This window comes from Mustela nivalis (assembly GCF_964662115.1).
Source record: "Mustela nivalis genome assembly, chromosome: Y".
Lineage (NCBI taxonomy): Eukaryota > Metazoa > Chordata > Mammalia > Carnivora > Mustelidae > Mustela > Mustela nivalis.
In genome coordinates, this window is record NC_139041.1 from 31,631,351 (window position 1) to 31,649,661 (window position 18,311).

At 52.6% G+C, this 18,311-nt stretch overlaps 1 protein-coding gene and 1 long non-coding RNA gene across 2 annotated transcripts in view; one reads left to right on the forward strand and one right to left on the reverse strand.

The window, feature by feature from the left end:
- Window positions 1-875: 875 nt before the first annotated feature.
- LOC309856902 lies at window positions 876-5,234 on the reverse strand. The gene is made up of 2 exons (XR_014307405.1): window positions 3,195-5,234; window positions 876-2,693 (listed from the first exon to the last, which is right to left on the reverse strand). It is a non-coding gene; the product is annotated as an uncharacterized lncRNA (long non-coding RNA).
- A 110-nt stretch (window positions 5,235-5,344) lies between these two features.
- Window positions 5,345-18,311, forward strand: part of LOC309856863 (anosmin-1-like) — a 171,623-nt gene continuing 158,656 nt past the window's right edge. The window contains exon 1 of the mRNA XM_082718627.1: window positions 5,345-5,687. Within this exon, the coding sequence (XP_082574753.1) occupies window positions 5,481-5,687 (207 nt within the window). The 5' untranslated portion in view covers window positions 5,345-5,480. The remainder of the gene's footprint in view (window positions 5,688-18,311) is intronic.

Below are 18,311 nucleotides of genomic sequence, written 5' to 3' on the forward strand. Positions count from 1 at the left end.
AAATCGACCCCGGCGTGAATCGCAGTAGTCTTTACTGAGAACGCGGCATGACTGTCCTCGTCAGATTCATGCGTTGGAGCTGACAGTTTCGTCCCACAATCAGGTCATCACAGAGGAAGGACTCTGAGGCCGCATTTTACGGACATGGCCAGCATGTGGCACTGTTTCCTGTGAAACGCTGCCTTGGTGCCTTCTCCCAGCTCTGCAAATCTGCCCTGGTGACAGTGGCTCAAGCTACATTTCACTGGGCTCGAAACATCAAAGAAGAAACAACCCACTTAAGTCTTTAAACAGAACAGAGTTTCAGTATTTCTGAAGAGCACCTGTAGGTTTCTTTGCACGTTGAGGAACGAACAGAATAAAAGAGTGATTGTTTATTAGAACGTCCTTTTAAGAAAGCTTTAAAAAGTGTGATTTCCACAACATTTTAAATATGAATTTCACTGAAATATTCCTGATGTAGTTCACATGAGAACTGGGCCCGTCGGAAGAGGGTAATGAGGTTTTTAAAAGTTATATTATTTAAGGTTCAGTAAAAATTATATGATTTCAGTTTATTTGAATGTGCTTAGGATTCTCAAAAATTTGCTGGGGGCAAACCAGTTATGATATTGGGGTCATGTCAAGAAGTGGAAACCCACGACTTACTTTTTCTATTTTAAATAGTTTCCTGCATTTGACGATTAAGTAGTACTTATTTGATGGCTCTGTGTTTTGGGTTTCCAAAACCCAATGTTCTGGCATCAGCCACTACGCTCAGTAAGACACTCAACTCGACAGGGGCCATGAAATGTGCTAAAGCTACAAATTTCTGGCAGTAGGTGCTGGGAGGGAAGAAGCATTCACAGTTGAATATCACACTCTCTTAGAACATGAACCATGCATATTGATACGTTTTATTTTTTAGTAGCTCTTCTCGTTTTAGTAATTATTGCAGTGACGGATTAAACCTTTAGGGATGACTTCATCTACAGTAGGTGTGCACAACGGGTGCCAAATTTAATTCTAACTGAAAGATTGATTGTAGCCTTGGGGGAGGAGAGACGAAACGGCATGAAAACAAGCAATAGCTTGAAATCATGTTATGTCACCATCCTTTCTGCCTTCTGTCCAGAAAAAATTGAAATTTCATTAGACTGTTCTTCAGCGCACAAAAGTAATAGCCGTTTTCTGACGCTTCCTAATAACATCTTCGTAAATAGCCAGTCCATTAATAACATCGATACCTCTAAGGCTATAAATGGAGCAGCTGAATTTTTATAATCTCGCTGCAAAGCGTGTCGTATGCTTACCTTATCCCCTGACAGGATATCTACAGTGCACAGTGATTAAAAAAAAAAATAAGGCAGATGATTGCAAAGGAATGTGAGGGTCCTTTTCTACAAAGCACAGCGTGTTCAATGGCCCTGTTGCATAAAGTTATCACTTTCATTTGCAGAAGGATAAAACTGGCTGGCAGGGGCCGGCGCAGTAAGCGGTACCAGAGAGGTTCACCCCATTCTTGCCCGAAATTCTCTTACAAAAGATGGAAATCTGATCCGTATCCATTCAGTTGTTAACTGCATCCCATACTCCCGTTTCTCTAAGTTTTCCTCTTAAGAGCTCTTGGTCACCTCCCCTTACGTCATTGTCTCCTATACCCAAAGACTGGGGACCTCATGAATGCCATCACATTTAAGTATTGGTCTTCCCCAATTTTAGGGGGAGTTCTCAATTTGCTTTTCCAAGGCGGTGGGGGGGGGATGTATCTGAGAAAGATTATGCTTGGTTCCTTCCTAGTTTATTCTTATCAACTGCAGCTGGGAAGCTTTTGAAAAGACCAGCTGCTCCTCTGGAAGAAGGAGTGTAACACTATGTCATTGGACTGGAAGGTACTGGGGAAAGTGGAGTGATGTGATCATGGAGAAATAGTTTGGTATGTCCAATCTAGATCAACAAGTACACCGAAAAAGTACTTCAAACAACGAGAAAGCCATAAATGCTACTGAAACCCACTTTCAGTGGGCTGTTTTCTGAACCAGTTGTCTGTCAAACTTGCCCCGGTTCAGTGGCTGAGGAGCACCAAGTGTTGTTTAAAAGTTGGGATTCCCGTGCCCTACCCACGTCCGCTGAGCCAGAGCCGGTGACCGTGGAGCTCTGGAGTGCATCTTCAGCAAACTTCTCAGGGGGTTCTTACTCTGTGCTCAATGCGGCCGGGCGGTGGGGTGGCGGAGAATAGGAGGGGCAGACGGAAGGGAAGGAAAGGAAGAAGAAACTTGTATCCTAAATAAATGGTAGGGAAGACTATAGCCAGCTTCTTGGATGAGGACCTTGTTTTGTGCGTTTCTTCTAGAACCTGACCAAGATGGGCCACACAGTTGGGTCTTTGTTCACACAGATAAAAGTTAAGAGACAGACAGTTAAGACCCTTTCCCACTGTCCTTGCTGGGTGGGTGTTTTGTTCATTTAAAGTCAAAGTGAACTCAACTTCTTTACACAAATTCAGACTGTGGGGTCCAAGTCGACCGTGAGCAAAGGCTTGCCAAGCTTTCTTGCAAAAGGTACCTGGACAATTGTCCCCCATCACTTTCCCCACCATTCCTTCTGGACACTACAGTTCTCCCATGTGGTGGATCTGCGTGATCTCAGAGATCTTCATGAACGTGGCCAGTCCTGTCGAAAGTTAGCTTCTGGGAGACAACTTCTAGGGCGAACTGCAGAATAAATTCGGCACATATAAGCAGAATAAAAAAACTCAGATTTCAACTGTTATTCTGACTTTACCAAAACGTTTTCCTTTTACAAGTTACTTCAAACTAAAATTAAAATAAATTAAAAAGGCCAGCGTAGTCACGGAAAATGTCTGTGATAATTCTAAAACAAGAAAGCCATATAATTTTAACATATGCATAAGGTGGCCCTATATGTTTAACCTGAAGCTCTCTGTTCAACAGGCTAGATGTTCACGTTTGTGATTTGTTATAAAATGCATTTATTCATGGAAGTGAATATGCTATAGAACCCATAAAAAAACACAGTGATTCCTTTGAACATTCAAGAGCTGTTTTTAAAAGCTCAGCGTGTTCGTCCCTATGATTTCACTTTCTAGAATATACATTTCATGATATGACACGCAACGTTATAAATCAAAGATACTAGGAAAATGTAGACGTGCATGATACCCTCATTTTCACCAAGGGCAGGTATCTGCTTACCTTCAAAAGTTAAATGCATTGGAAGCCTCCGCCGTAGCTTTTGGAAACGCTTTCGGTAATTCGCAGTGTGAGTGACAACGTTTCGCAGTCAGTTCCTCTGTGCGGACGTCCCTCCTCTAGTCACTGCTGGGAGGCCGTCGACACCTCCCCGCCTGGAGTCACCCTGGTTAGCTCCTTTGCTCTAGTCATTGTTAAGTGTTCAACAGACTTTTAAAAGATTGATTTATTTATTAGAGAGAGAGAAACAGCGAGAGAGGGAACACAAGCAGGGGGCGTGGGAGGGGCAGAGGGAGAGGGAGAAGCAAGCTTCCTGCTGAGCAGGGAGCCCAGTGTGAGGCTCGATCCCAGGACCCCGGGATCACCACCCGAGTCAAGGGCAGACGCTTAACGACGGAACCACCCAGGCGCCCCGTGTTTAACAGACTTGAAAAAGATTTCTGTGAACAGTTCTGAGCATCTGTTCAACGACTGAGCTCACGCCTAAATTTTTTCCGTTTCCCGCTCAAGGGCAGTGTGGTGTTGCTAACCTGCGCATGGAGCTGCCCCCATAACTCAAACCTCATTCAGAATTAAAAGCAAGATGGTGCCGGAAGAACGTTGAGCCAAGTGTGATCTTTCTGGGATGGGGCTCTGTACGCCCGGGCAGGGGGCACGCCCAGGAAGCCAGTTCTTTCTACAGAACCTTTTGAGTGAGACCATTCTGGTTTTTAAAGATTCACGGAGAAACAGACTAAGCCGTGAGTTCTGTGTGGCCTCACGGACTTCACTGTGGGAAGACACATGCACAGATGATGTCCTTGAGAAAGAATCCTGGGTGCAGCAGGACGGCTGTCGCTCCTTGTCCTTATCCTTTAGCAGGAAGAGCTCAGCATCCAGAGTGGAAAATGCGCGGGAGAATGGGGGGTGGGGAGAGGCTGGAAGCTGGAAAGAGCCTAAGCTCTGTGGGAGGAGGAACCCGCCCTGAGAAGAATCTCGGGGCAGGTCGAGTGCATCTCAGCACCAGCTGTGCTCAGTCGTGGGCTCATGGTCGGGCTGGGTTTGGACTCCAGAAGGCCACTCTGTAGGAGGATGTGGGGAGGGCTGGGCAGAGGTGTTTCTGTCCATCAGGTGGTCGGGGCCCGAGCACACGTGTGCACGGGGCTTTTCGACTCACCTGCGTTACCTACGTATCCCCGTGTCCCAAGCACGTTCTTCATGATCCCAGCTCTCTCTAGGGCTGCCGCCTCCCCGCTGTCACGTCCTGGTGGAACTCAGGGAAGCACAAAAGTGGTTACAGGTGGTGCACTATAAATGCTGCCCCGGCTCTTTCCGTGGCACGGTCCCCTGTGGGGACCCAGAGCAGGTCCCTAGAGGGGAAAGGGACATGGTGGGGCTGAACCGAGAGTCGTTGGGGGTGGGGCACACAGGAGGGGAAGATTTAGGGAAAGATTTGTTTTGGGGCCTCCTTGGAGAGAGTAGTGCTTCCCAGAAAATGGGACGCCCGAGGAAGCAAGTAGCGTGCGTCTGTGTCACAAACGGGGCTTGCTCTGTACCCAGATGGGTTTCCAGGTCATAACAGGGAGAGGAGGGAGGAGGAATGAAGGAAGGAATGCGGGAGGGAGAGAGGGAACTGTCAGTCCGGTGTCCCTGCGTGCCTTCCCGCTGCTCTCCAGACCAGTCGCGCCTTTGCTCTTTCCAGGACTTGGAAATAAAAGGAAATTCAAATACGCGAGAGTGGGAGCGAAGCTTTTTGACCCGGGGCAGAAACCGGGGAGGCAGCCTGCAACTTTGAGGCGCTGCGTCCTTCCTTAGGCAGGTTGGACGTCCTTGCGGGTGCCGAGGCCCTCCGTTCCGAGGGGGCACCTCCACCCCAGGCCGGGCTCGCTCACGCCCGACGTTCTCCTGGATGGTGGTAGTGGGCGCAGGATGCGGACTACTGGGGAGCCCGGCGCGCGAGACCGACCACCCAGAGCGGGGCGCACCGGGAAGCCCCGGGCGGCGCCGCCCTGCCTCGGAGCGCGGGGGCTCGCGGCCGGGTAGCCCAGCCCACGGCCCTCCGCCCGGCCGCCCTGTCACTCACTTCCCTCGCAGCCAATGGCGCGGCGGCCTGTCACCCTCACCCCACCCCTCGAGGCAGAGCCGGGAGGAGGTTGGCGGGGAGGGCGCGGGGCTGGAGTTGAATGATTGAACTTTCCAGCGGAGTTGCGGCCGCCGCGAGGTTCCGGGCAGTGCGGCCCCGGCGCGGAGCTGGGAGCCTCGGCCAGCGCCCGGCGCCCGCGCTCCACCCCCCGCCCCCGACCCGCAGCCATGGAGCCCGGGGCGTCCGGCGCGGCCCTGACCCTCTGCCTCTGGCTGCTGGCCTGCGGGGGCTGCCTGGCCGGCGGCCCCGGCGCCGCGGCGGCCCGGCGGCTGGACGAGTCCCTGTCGGCCGTGAGCGTCCAGCGCGCGCGCTGCTCGTCCAGGTGCCTCAGCCTGCAGATCACGCGCATCTCCGCCTTCTTCCAGCACTTCCAGGTAGGGGAGCCGCCGCCCGCCCGCGGCCGACCTGCGCTGCGGGCCGTGGCCGGGGGCGCGCGCGGCGCCTGCCTCCCGGCCTCGGCGCCCAAACTTCTCGCCGGCCTCGGCCGGCAGATCCCGCTCGCCTGCGGCGTGGATCTCACCCTCGGGGCGGTCGGACCCCCACCTCCCCCTTTCCGGCCGCCTCCTTGCTCCCGAAAGGAGAGAGAAGCGTGCACTTCAGTCCCCGACTCCCCTGTTCCCCGGTGGAAAGCCCAGTGGAGAGCCTCTTGCGGATTCCGCGGGTGGGTGTGTGCATTTCCTAGTTTCCCAGGACTTCGGCGCGCGGCACTCGGGGCTGGTGGCGGGTCCCGCGAACTCCCCCGCGCTCCCGGGCCTGCGGCGCCGCCAGCCCCGGGAGCGAGGCCGGGAAGCGCGCCCAGCTGCGCCCGGCCCCGCAGGTGCCCGCGGGTGGACACCTCCGTCTCCACTGAGCGCCGCGTTCACGTTCGGCGGGCGCGGGGCTCGCAGCCCACCCGTGGAGCCGCGGAGGCGGCGAGTCGTGTGTTCCAGAGTGTGTGTGTCGGGGAGGGTGCTGGCAGGGCGGCCGTGCGCGCTCGTTCGGAGCCCGGGAGCTTCTGAGTTCGTGCGTAGTGTGCGGAGTAAGCCTGGGGACGCGGGACTTGGAGGGCCACGTTGGGATGCTCCGACGAGAGTCCCGGGGTCACTCTCTGCCCCCAGCCCTCGCGGGTCCTTCCAGCTTGAGTGTGGGAGAGCGTGTGTGTGAGTGAGTGTGGATGTTGGAGGCTCAGTGGGTGGCACGCTTGGCGCTTGTGCATTGCCAGGTCCCTTGGGGGAAGCGACAGCGCCGAGGGTCCCCACAAGTCTTGCGTGGGAACCCGGGATGCTGGGGGCGCGTTCGCGCCGCTGGCGGGTTCTGCGGGGGCGCGTCCCCTGGCCTGCCCGCGCCGACGCGAGTGCGCGCTGTCCGAGCTCGTTCGCGCTCACGCCTTATTGCTCTCGAGGGCTCTGGGTCTCCGCTTGGCCGGCTCGCTCCTGGCCTTAGCGGCTCACCTGTTCCAAGACTCGGGTTCCGTCTCGCCGCAGGGAACAGTGCGGAGGCCAGGAGGAGACCCGGGGCCCTGCCGCGGGTTTTCGGTCTTAGGAACTAAACCGGGCAGGGTAAAGGGGGCTTCCAGAGGGGTCCTGGGTATTCAGCTGGGAGAGCAGGCGGTTCTGGTGACGGCGGAGTTTGGGGCGAATGTGCGCAGGCTTCGGGGTGTTCATCCTGGCCTGCGAGCTCATGAAAGCTGGCGCCCGGGGGCGCAGGCGCTCCCAGCTGGATCTTCGGAGCCCGCAGCCACTCGCGAAGTCTGCGTGTGCGGGGGTGCGCGCTCTCGGGGAAGCGACCTGTAGTGGGTTTCAGAGAAGCTGGCGCACTCCGCGTCCCTCCTGGTTTGGGCAAAGGGAAACCCGAGTGCTCGCGTCCTGTGCTGAAATGACGCCGACATCCCGGAGAGGGTTCCTCCCTGGCCACCTGGTTTCAAATCCGCCCTGCCCTGCCCTGCCCCGCCCTGCCCCGCCCCGCCCTGCCCTGCCAGGCCCTCTCCGGGGAAGATGCTGCACTATTGTTTCATCAACAGAAAGCAAAACAGAGCGACCCGTTCCTGGAGAGAAAGAGTATCTCTGCTTGCTTTCTCTCTTTCTTTCCTTTCCTTTCCTTTCTCTCTTTCTCTCTTTCTAATTGAACTGTCCTTCGCCGTAATTTATTTGTTTTACAGTTTAAGCGGCTAAAGAAGCAGTTTAGATCAAGCCAATTCCCATGAAAGGCTTTTCTTGTGGTCTCCTGGCACGATTTCTCTTCCGAAGAAAAACCGCTGACAGAATGCACATCGCCAGACAATCCTGATTACATTTTAATTAGCTGGGGTGGAAGAAGCTGCAAATTACTGTTAGGACTTAGGAACGGCTGTTTTTGCCATCAACTGCCAAGCCACTGGTGGAGGGTTAACCCTAACCTGGTAATGCCTTTCTGATTTACCCGAGTTGCAGGGATTATGTTTTCCTAAGATTTGAAAAGGCAGCAACACACTCTCCTTAGAAACCTAAGCTTCCCTGTCCCTCCCTCTTGCTAAATAATTGGGAGATGACAGAGGAGTCGGCTGCTGCCAACGCCTTACAGGGCGCGTGGTGTTTATTAAGAGGCTGGAGAGGCAGGGGGAGACGAAGCTTGCAGACGAGCCCCTTCTCTCCGGGTCACCCCACCCCCTTGTGCACAGAAGGCCCAGCAGAAGTCTCTTTTCAGAGCAGGTGGCCATTTTCAACTTCTGTCCCACAGCCCTGGGCCTCTTTTTAAGGACGGAAGGCCAGTCTCCATCCTTGAGACCAGCCTGGCGTGGGGACGCTTAGATGTGACAGCTGCCAGGGCTTGGCTGTGGAGACCCTAACCTGTGTGATGACGGTGTGGACAGAGGCTCAGAGCTGTGGGGAGCAGTGCCCTGCAGTGCCCCACAGGCTTGCAGAGGGACGCTTCATTCTCACAGTCTGTGCCCTAGCTACACGCGTTTGCCAGCCACCGGCCCCGAGCCGTGATGCTGCTCACCTGGGGCCGTTGCTTCTGCTGTCGGGGTGGGCTTCACCTGTCTGCCCTGCGGCCCGCAGCCAGGCCCGGGCGCCCAAGCTAACCACTACTGATGCGTGGGGATGGGAACGGTGACGGGGGATTCCTGAATTCTCTGGCCCAGCCCCTGACCTGGGAGAGTTCTGGATTTCATCACGGATGGTGAACGGCTTCACGTCCCGGCTAAATGCTGGCTCCGTTCGTGGAAAGAAACCGTGCAAGTCAGCACCTCCCAGGGTGTCTGTTCCCAACCCCGGGTGCCGGGCGCTGGCCACACTGCCCCTTCAGGTTAGCCCCTGCCCCCCACACAGCATCGTTAAAATCCCACTCACCAAGGGGGTTGCGAAGGACATCCTTCTGTCTGCGAACGAACAGGAGATCTGGGCTGTGGGGTCTGGAACGGGGCATGTGAGCTTTGGAACGAGGCCGATCTTGCTGCCGTGTGGGGGGTCACTTGGGCCGATTGCCTTCCTGAGCGTCCAGCCTCTCCTGTGTCCCATGGAGGACAAGAACTGCCCGGCAAGGTGGAGGTCGTAGCCGGTGTTTGGGTTACTGGAGTGATGGTGGCCAGGGAGCTAACTCTAACTGGGAGATTAGTCAGTACCGGCCTCTGTTCTAGGAGCCCGGCAAGGCTGTGTAAGGAAGGTACTGTTTGCTTCCCAGCTCACGAGCAAACACAGGTGCTGAGAAGGCAGGTTACTCGCACAGCGAAGAGACGGTGCAGCTGGGCTCCGAACGAGGGTGCCTGTTGGGTTTTTATTCTGTTCTCTCTAAGATTGTGTTGGTTAGCAGTTAATTTCCTTCAAGAAAGACTGCCTCATTTTCGGGACTGCGTGCAAAATGAAAACGTATGTCCAGTATTTCAGATGGCAAAAGAAAGGAGTGTTGTTAAAGAATCTAAAATGTAAAATGCTCTTCCTTCTTTGGTGGCACTTGCAGTGTGTCCTGGGGTTTCAGATGTGCTGTTCAAGGCTGTTCTCAGTAAGGAAAAGTGTAACAATTCAGTGACGAGTGTGGATTTACTCTTCCTCTTTATATTATTCCGTGCCAGTGCTACGTGCCAACATCGGAGCATTTCACTTGCATGTCGGCTCCGCGGCATTTCACAGTTTCTGTTTCCTGGCCTGGAGGGGGCCTTGAGACGGCTGGACACACGCACGAGACCCAGGAAGGTGGGGAGGGGGAAGAGCGAGCCCCCTCCCCCAAGGTGCACATGGTGTGGCGTGCCCAGCCCCACGACGGGGTCCTGCGGGATGTTCCTAGACCTCACCGGAGCCTGTGGTCTCCAGGTGCTTGGATGCTTGCCCAGGAAGAACACGTGCTTGGCACCCTCTTCTGCAAGCTTCTAGACGCGTGCCTTGTGCCTTGTTCAGGGTGTCGTGTTCAGGAGGTCGAGCTAGGGATCTCGCCGTCTTCCTGTTCACAGGACAGCAAGTGGGCAGCCCCAAGTCCAGCCTTCTCCCTGGCAGATCCCTGCCCCAGGGATGGGTTTGCTCCCCGGAAGCCCTGGACTCTGGCTGCCCGCCCACTAAAGACCCGGTGCTGTTTCCGGTGTGCGATGAGGGCGGCCTCATGCGTGCCTCGGACCGTCCTTGGACCCTGGACCAGGTCCCGGCAGCGCCTGGGGCATGATAGTCATTTTAGGGCAAGGAGTGGGGAGGGAGAGGCTGGCTGGAGACCGGGGTGCCAGGGACAAGGGAGTGGGGAGCCAAGAACCTTTCCTGAGGAGGGGCAAGAGCAGTGGCAGGCAGGATCCCGCATGGTCCAAGGCTCCAAGCCTCCAGAACAAGTTCTGGTTTTCCATCAGACTGCCCATGCGACACACCCGCCCAGGATACAGTCTTGGAGATCTCTGTGTGCTGGCCACAGAGCATTAAGCCCGGTCATTGGTCCCCCGAAGCGTGGACCCCATGCCTCGGTCCTATGTCCACGAAGCGGCCCTGGTGTGGATTTTGGTACCTCAAGGGTGCAGAACCCTTGGGAGGGCTTAAGCCCACTTGCTTAAGTGGGGGGTCCCTCATAGGGTTTTCCACCGTGTCCACGCTTACGACGCCCACCACCGTTCACTTGGGAATAACCTCTACCCCTTGTGTTTTCAGCCTCGTGGGGATATTAAAGAAGAGGGAACATTGTCTGAAATGAGCTCTCTCTTTCTCTTCACTTCACTTTCTCTTTCACTTCAGAGTGACTCCCTCGTACGCTAGGTGGGATCCGCCTTAGCAGAGACCACTCTCGTCTGCCCTGGTTCTGCTCATTGTGGCAACCATGCAGGCCAATCTAGAGCCTTCCAGATAGAGTCATGGCACTAAGCATTAGGAGACCCGGAACCTGTTCTTTCGGTGCCCGTGTTGTCTCCAAGGAGGCTCAGGAGAATAGGAGGTCATGTACAACACAGACATAGCTCGCGTACAGCAGATGAGCGGGGAGCATGTCTGCTTTTTCCTAGAATTCGGCACTGCTTGGGGGAAAGAGTCGATCTTCTTGGAAGATAAGTAGCAGGTTGCAGGCAGCCTGGGCCCTGTGGGTCTAGAATTTTATTAGTGCTAAGAGATTCTTGTTTAATGGGACATTATTCAGCCTATAAAATACCACGGGGAGACACGCTTAGGTAGCCGATGAGAGAGATCAGACGCTTCCCCTACAGTCATTGGAAGTTGTTTGTTTTGGCAAGGGGAGAACTAAGCTGGTGATTAGCTCCTTCTACTAGGAGGACCAGCATCTCCTCCAAGAAAAAGCAAATAAACAATGATCGCATCAAAACCCCTTAGCAGCCACACATCAGCCCAGGCCCAGGGACTTCTGGAAGGACACTTCCGTGGTCCTGGTGAGTTTACCCAGCCCTGGTGTGTCTCTTCACCCTGCAGGGAGACTGGGTTACTTGCCACAGTGGCCGAGGGTTTGGAGAGTTCCCGAAAGAAGGGCCGTCGTCCGCTCTGGCGTTTATATTGCCTGGTCTGGGTTCCCTGGATCGCTGGCTGTCTTTCTAAGAATTTCTGAATTTAACCAAAGCTAAGCATTAGGCTATTCAGGGCAAATTTTTCTGGTTTTAATGTAGTGGTTCTCCTTGAGTGTGGTTTAAAAGTTTATCTTATTGTGACTATTACAAACATTTCCAAAACACATTAAAGGGGCTCCTGGGTGGCTCTGTTGTTAAGCCTCTGCCTTCAGTTCAGGTCACGATCCCAGGGTCCTGGGATCGAGTCCCGCATTGGGCTCCCTGCTCCGTGGGAAGCCTGCTTCTGCCTCTCCCACTCCCCCGCCTGTGTTCCCTCTCTCACTCTGTCTCTGTGAAATAAATAAATCTCTTTAAAAAAAAAAAAGGCACTTTCTGACTTGTTCATTTCTTTGTGTACCGTATCGTTGAAGAAGAAATATATATGTATATGTCGATATGTTTATATTGTGTATACTCTTATACACCCGTATGTCGATATGTTTATATTGTATATACTCTTATACACCCGTATGTGGTTACCTATGATACCCTACATGCATGTGTGTGTGTTTGAAGGCGTAACTTGGAGTTGAAAGTTACTGTCGTGCAATGATTAAGCTCTCAGGTTATGATTCCTTGGAAATGATTGCAGTGTGTAACCTGTCTGCGTTTATTGCTGGCAGTGGGTATAACACTGTAGGGGCAGGCAATGCCTGGCTGGCTCAGTGGCAGGAGCTTGTGACTCTTGGTCTTGGGGTTGTGAGTTTGAGCCCCACGTTGGATGTAGAGATGACTTAAAAAAAAAAAAAATCCTTTAAGAAATAAAACCGGAGTTGGACAAGCTGATGAAGGGGTTAGTGGGCTCTGCTTGTATTGATTCAGGCGTGAGAGGTTCCTTTGCACAACGTGGCAGTGCTTTACAGAATTCCACACAGTTTGGAGGGTGAGGGCTTGGACCACAGTCCGGTCAGCACATTGATAGGATCAGAATGCATTTTCTCGATGAAACACAGGGCCAGGAGATCGCAGATGTCCCCATCGCCGTGCCCTTGTGCAAATGACTGCATACGTCAGCCTCGGGAAGACGCGTCCGAGCTCACAGGCCTTTCGAGTTCCAGCTTCCGCTGCCTCGCACACGTCTGTTCACGGGCTCGGGACCCCGTAGTGTGCAAGCGTGTAGTCTGTCAACATATGGCATTGATTCAGGATGACCTAGTTTCTCCTCTTTTCATTAATCAAAGAGACCCCCAACTCTTTCAAGCTTCGCATCAGCAGGAGGTGGCCCGTCGGACCGAGCGGAGCGATAAAGACGTCTTCCTGACCTTTTAGTTACCTGGGGACCGTCATCTGAGAAGATGTGCAATTCCTTTTGGATTCTCTGAAATTCTGAAAACAGGTCATAGACCTCTTCCTTCTCAGGAGATGCGGTTGGTGACCTGTCCCTCCCCTCCTTAACCCCCAGCTTCTGTATCAGCGGCTGATGGCTTCCAGCGGCTCCCCCTTAGAGACGAACCTTTCTCCGATGGGCGCCATCTTGCCGGCGAAGCAGTGATGAGGCCATTGGCAAGATCTGGAGGCCACAGGAGGCCAGCCTCCTGCGGGAATAATTCTTGGGCTGTTTGTGCTCCCCCTCATGGGACAAAACCTCTGCAGGTCTCCAGCTGACATCCCTTCCCCGTTTCGCTCCTTCTCCGGCTTCCTTCTCTGTTGCACCGAGGGCTTCTCCCAAGATAGCACATACGCAGGACGCCCCTTTTCCGCCTCTGCTTCTCGGAAACCCAGTCTCGGACACCCGCCGGAAGAGTTCAGCTGATCTAAGTCAGCACCGTTGGGTCTTAGATTGGACGGCTCGGTGCTTTTAGAAATGACTCGTTCAAGCACATGCAGATGGTAGCGGGACGCAGAGAAGAAGCAGCAGCTTTCAGAACCCTCAGGTGTTTTCCCTCTATCCCGGAAAAAAAATCCCGAGATTTTATGCAAATTAAAAAAACTTTCTAGATGAAGAAGCCCTTGGAGTCTGAACATTTTCTGCTACTTGGATTTAGTTTGTGTCTCCCGATGATTTCAGTAAAAAAAGTTCAAGAGCCGCTTGAATCTGTTCCGTTCGTTTCTGTGAATACAGGTGGGTTCCTGCGCTTTCGAAGATCGACTCTAAGTAAGGTTCCTGCTCACGGGGATCGTAGAGTCCATAGGGGCTCAGCCTGGGAAGCAGCTTCAGTCCGCACGTGACTGCAAGGGGGGTTATTCGTATGAGATCTCTGGGGAAGGAGCGTAGCCCTGTCGGGAAAGCGTCCTAAGGGAGGTGACTCTCGGGCTGACCCGCAAACGCTGGCTTCCTCACGGCCAGAGCAACCAGCATAGCATGAGTCCACACAGAGTCTCGCCACAGTTTGGTCTGTGTGTCGGGGGCTCTGAGGGCTCCTCCTGGACGGGACAGAGGGGCAGTTCCTCAGCAAGCAGCCAGCATTGGGGAACTCATCCCCGGGAGCTGGAACAGAGCTCACGTCCCTTGTTGTGCAGGTCAGGGTAGGAACGTGCCCCGGCCATGGCACTTGGAGGTGTGTGCACAGATCTTCTCCCGGGTCCCCTGCCGGTCTCGGCTACGCTCCTGGCAGGTGCAGTGGTCTTCATCGGATCTTCCCAGCGCTCCCGCCCGCCCCTGAGAAGGAGCCTCACAGGAGCGTAAGAAGTTGCCTTTTCCATGGCCTCCCCATCATGCCTACGGCAGGACCCCAGCCCGACCTCGTGGGGGTGGCCCCAGAGGAAGAAACTCTCCCGAATTACGGAGCCGCAGGTTAGAACGGATTCAGCATTGCGTTGCACAGCGTCTTGGTGTTGACAGAACAGTGTCTCATGAAATATCTGTTTGACCGTCCGTAGCAGCTCTGTGAGGTCACGAGCGCTGTTTCTCTTTCAGAGATAATAAAACCGAGGTCTGCAAGTGAGGTAGCCAAGGCTTCACAGCCACATCCCATCACCCGTCGTCATCTTCCCAAATATTTACACGAAACGACCCTGTTCTCAGGTTATTAACAGTGAGAGAAGACAGAGTGGAAATACCAACTGTGATGTAATTGAGAATCATGCAGTTTTGGGGGGAAACACCCCTCCGTTTCTCGTTGGCTCGTGGAGGCACAGTTGTGCTTAATGGAAAGAGTAATGATGTGGTGGAAAAAGCCTTAAAAAATTCCTGTCCATCAACACCCATTCCGTGTGCATTTAACCATGCACATTTTTCTTCCAGCCAATATGAATGAGTCAGAGACCATCCCCTTTCAAGGATCTTGGGTTCTAGAGAACCCAGCACAAGCGAGATGGGTCTCCTGCCCTCCAAAGCATCATTTTCTGCTCGTGAGAGAGACAGACGTCGAAGCAAAAAGCTGTAGAGAGTTCTGAACTGAGGAAAGAAACGATTATAATCATCATACATGATGGTTTAGTGTGCAGTGACCATCTCCTAGACGAAGCATTGTTTTTGTCCCGCGAGTGAATTTTGTGTCTGTCCACCACCCTGCGACACGGCAGAGCACCACTGTGGTCCTTGCTCTTTGGAACTCGCTGGGCTCCTCCGTGCCGCAGGGTCTGAGGTTGCATTCCGGGAGGCCCAGGGGTCTGGGGACTTGTGCCTTTGCTCTTGTTTCCTGCTTCCGAATGGCGGCGGAACACGTTTGCGGTATTTGCAAGTGGCGACTGTCGCTGGTGTGTACTGTGGTACTTCCAGGACCTCGCGGTGCCCTCCATGCTGGCTGTCTTTGCTTTCGTCTTAGTTCCGGGAGTGTGTTTATGCTTGACGGTTCTTTCCAACCTCCCTGTAAGACACCAGATTGCACGGTGAGGACGGCTGCCCGTGAGAAGAACAGGGTGACAAATTGGCATTCTTTCCTACCCTGAGGGCTCAAATCTATCCTGAGGGGAGCCCGAGAAACCGTAGCCTATCCAGAGAGGGAACCTTTAAATTTGCATGGTATTTACCTTTTTTGTTTGAAATTGTAACGTTTTTCCCTTGAAATGATTTTTATTCTCCAACTTAATATCTGGTCAACTTGAGAAAGCGTTGTTACAATGACCTCACAAGTACATAATTTTGTTTCTCATATTGCCTTCTTTCTTTGAAAAGTAAGGTGGATAGGTTGTCACCACGTAGATTGTATCATGTAGAGTGACTCGAATCTTTATCTTGGGGAAGGGCGTTTTCCTTACGTGGTTCGCCCAGGATCTCAGGTGACCTCCAGCCAACAAAAATCCTCATTTCCCCTAATTTAGCATCTAATCGTCATGGATGGTGTTTAAAATTTCATAGTTAATGTCTACTGTGTCCCAAGAAGTGATGAGTGTACGAGTCCAGAAATAAAAATCCAAGAGTCCCTCTAATGAAAGAAAAGACATTAGTTTTGCAAAGCAATGCGTCACTTTCCAAAAATGTCATTAATCATACCGGCACGTGGGGTCAGAGGAATATTGGGAATTCACTGACTTACAAACTTCAGAGGCTTTTTTTCCTCTTATTTCTACACTTTTTTAAAATCCACTCTGATATTATAACGCATTAATAATTTGTATGTTTGAAACCCATAAAATTATTTTTGGTGCTCCTCACTCCCGGCAATGCCAGCAACGTGCTTATCTAGAAACAACCCAGATGGCTTCCGTTCTTAGCTGGGAGGTTCCTTACTGACAGCTCCTCTGAAAGAAAGGCTAAAACAGTTGAGAAACTCTAAATGCAAACAAAATTCAGGCTTTCAGGTTCAAGGTGGTTTTACCTACTCCCTGCATTCCTGCCGGAGCAGCGTCATTATTCATGCCGTGGATGTGCCTCGACTCTTGTTTAATTTTCTAGTAACACATAACTGAGAAACAGCCCTTTTTTAGACTTAAATAAATGTCTCCGCTCCTGTGTTGCATTGCCTACCCCACTGCTAGGCAGGGCACTCTTGAAATGTATACTGATACCCTTTGTGGACTGCAGAGAAAATTGAGAAAGAGACGTGCAAACGTGCAATGCCAGGAGAGATTTAAAAGAGGGCACATACCGTATGCTGATCTGTTGCCTGTGCCCCGGGCACGTTCCCCGCGTGCTGGTGTAAGAAACCAGATCTGCAGAGAAGCTTGGCATTCCAGGACCATTAGCTGGCATTGCAGCCGATGGGCAGCTTTGTACAATGTGGATACCGAGCCCCTTGATAATCACGAGGGAATAATAATAATAATAATATCCCCCACATTTGGAAATGTAGAAATGTTTCCCAACAAACCTCCACGCAAGTTTCTTTTGCATTAACTCAGATTTCCACCCGCTTTCCTCCACGGCGAGCCCTTACTGGATGGCCATTTCCCCCAGGGAGCAGTGTTTTGCACCCAGTAGGGGAACAGCCTTTTATGAAGGGAGCAGAAGTCCACGCCAGCTACACGGAGCGCCAGTGGTGTCCAGGCCCTGGGGCTGAAAACCAGCGTTGCCCAACAGACCTGCTCTGGGGGCGAGTCAGGTAAAGGGAAAGCTAGGGATTGCATCACAGCACAAACTGGGTGCTTGCTGCTTGGAGGTATATAGCCTGTTAATTAGGAGAATGCTCACTTTATACCGAAGTTACTGATGACTTTTTTTAAAAAGATCTATCTATTTGCGAGAGAGCGAGAGGGAGCACAGTGTTGGTGGGGGACGGGTTACAGGGAGACGGGGAGAATCTCGAGCCGACTCTGCACTGAGCGTGGATCCCGACCCAGGGCTCAGTCCCACGACTGGAGCAAAAACCAGCCGTCGGATGCCCGACGGCCTGTCTCATCCGGCAATCCTGATTCCTTTCTGAAAGAACGAGACAAAACTTGGAGCGGGGTGGGGGGTTGCTGTGCTGTGTATGGTCCCCGTGGTTGCTTCACGTTTCTTCAGTGGCAAGACTTGCAGAGAAATCAGCCGAGATCTTGTCCGCCATGAGGAGCGGTCCTTGTTGGAAGGTGGGCATTTTCTCTCCCATTTTGGCTTCTGTGTTTCGGGCTGTCGCAGCCCTTTGGAACAGGAACCGCGCCCTTACGGTTTTAACGCATGCACCCTGCAGTTCCTTTCTTATTTCCTGGGCCATGGGGGGCCCTCAGCAGAGGTTTGGTGAATCTGTACAGCACATCTCTGACGAGAAATGCATTTTCCTTTTCTGTTCCCCACCACCTCCCCCTCTTTTTATTTTGACACTTGGCTGTACCACTTGGAAAGCAGCACAACCAAACCCCATTTGCTGATCATTCCAGAAATGGCCTACATCTGGGAAGTTATTTTCCCCTTGGGCCAGAATCTCAAAGAAAGTGGGGAGCTTCTTTCCTGTGTTGTTGTTGTGTGCACATTTTTGTATCCGGGATTATGAGATCATGTCCTCACAGCTGCAGAGAAATTAAACAAATTCTGGACGGAATGGATTCACTTGTTAAATGTTGCGCTGACCGCAGGAAAACCTATTTGGAGGTGAGACCACCTTACAAAAGACATCCATTTGTATTTCGATCGATTATTCAAGAGCCGTGGTCTTGTGTCATATTTGGAACCTATTTTTTAGGAGGGCAAGGTTTGTATGGTTTAGTCCTATCACGTACTCTACAATTTCAGAAAAAAAATAAAGAGACTCCTTTTGAGTCTCTTCATATGGGCTCCTTTTGAGCCCATATGAAATTAGGGCTGAAAGTTTTGTTGGTTATGCACGTGGGGCTCCTGGCTGGCTCATTTGGTAAAGTGTGTGACTCTTGATCTCGGGGTTGTACGGTCTAGCCCCACGTTGGGTGTAGAGATTACGTAAAATGTTTTTATTTGCATATACATGTCTGTCGGTGTAGTACACATCCGTGCCTAGCTCAGGCTTTCTCAGGACGTGCCGAGGGGCAACATCACCCCTCCTGACCTAGGGTAGCTCTTTCTACTTCACATTTCTCTGGATCTGGATGTGTCTCTCCATCCGTGTCTGTATTTAGGTAGGCGAGTCGCAATCTGGAGACACATACATATACACACACACGTACACGTGAGTCTTTTGTTACATATTCCTGTGTCCTGGGTCGAGAAAGAAACTCGGAGCCAGAAACGGACAAGCGGATTGCATTCACCATGTTC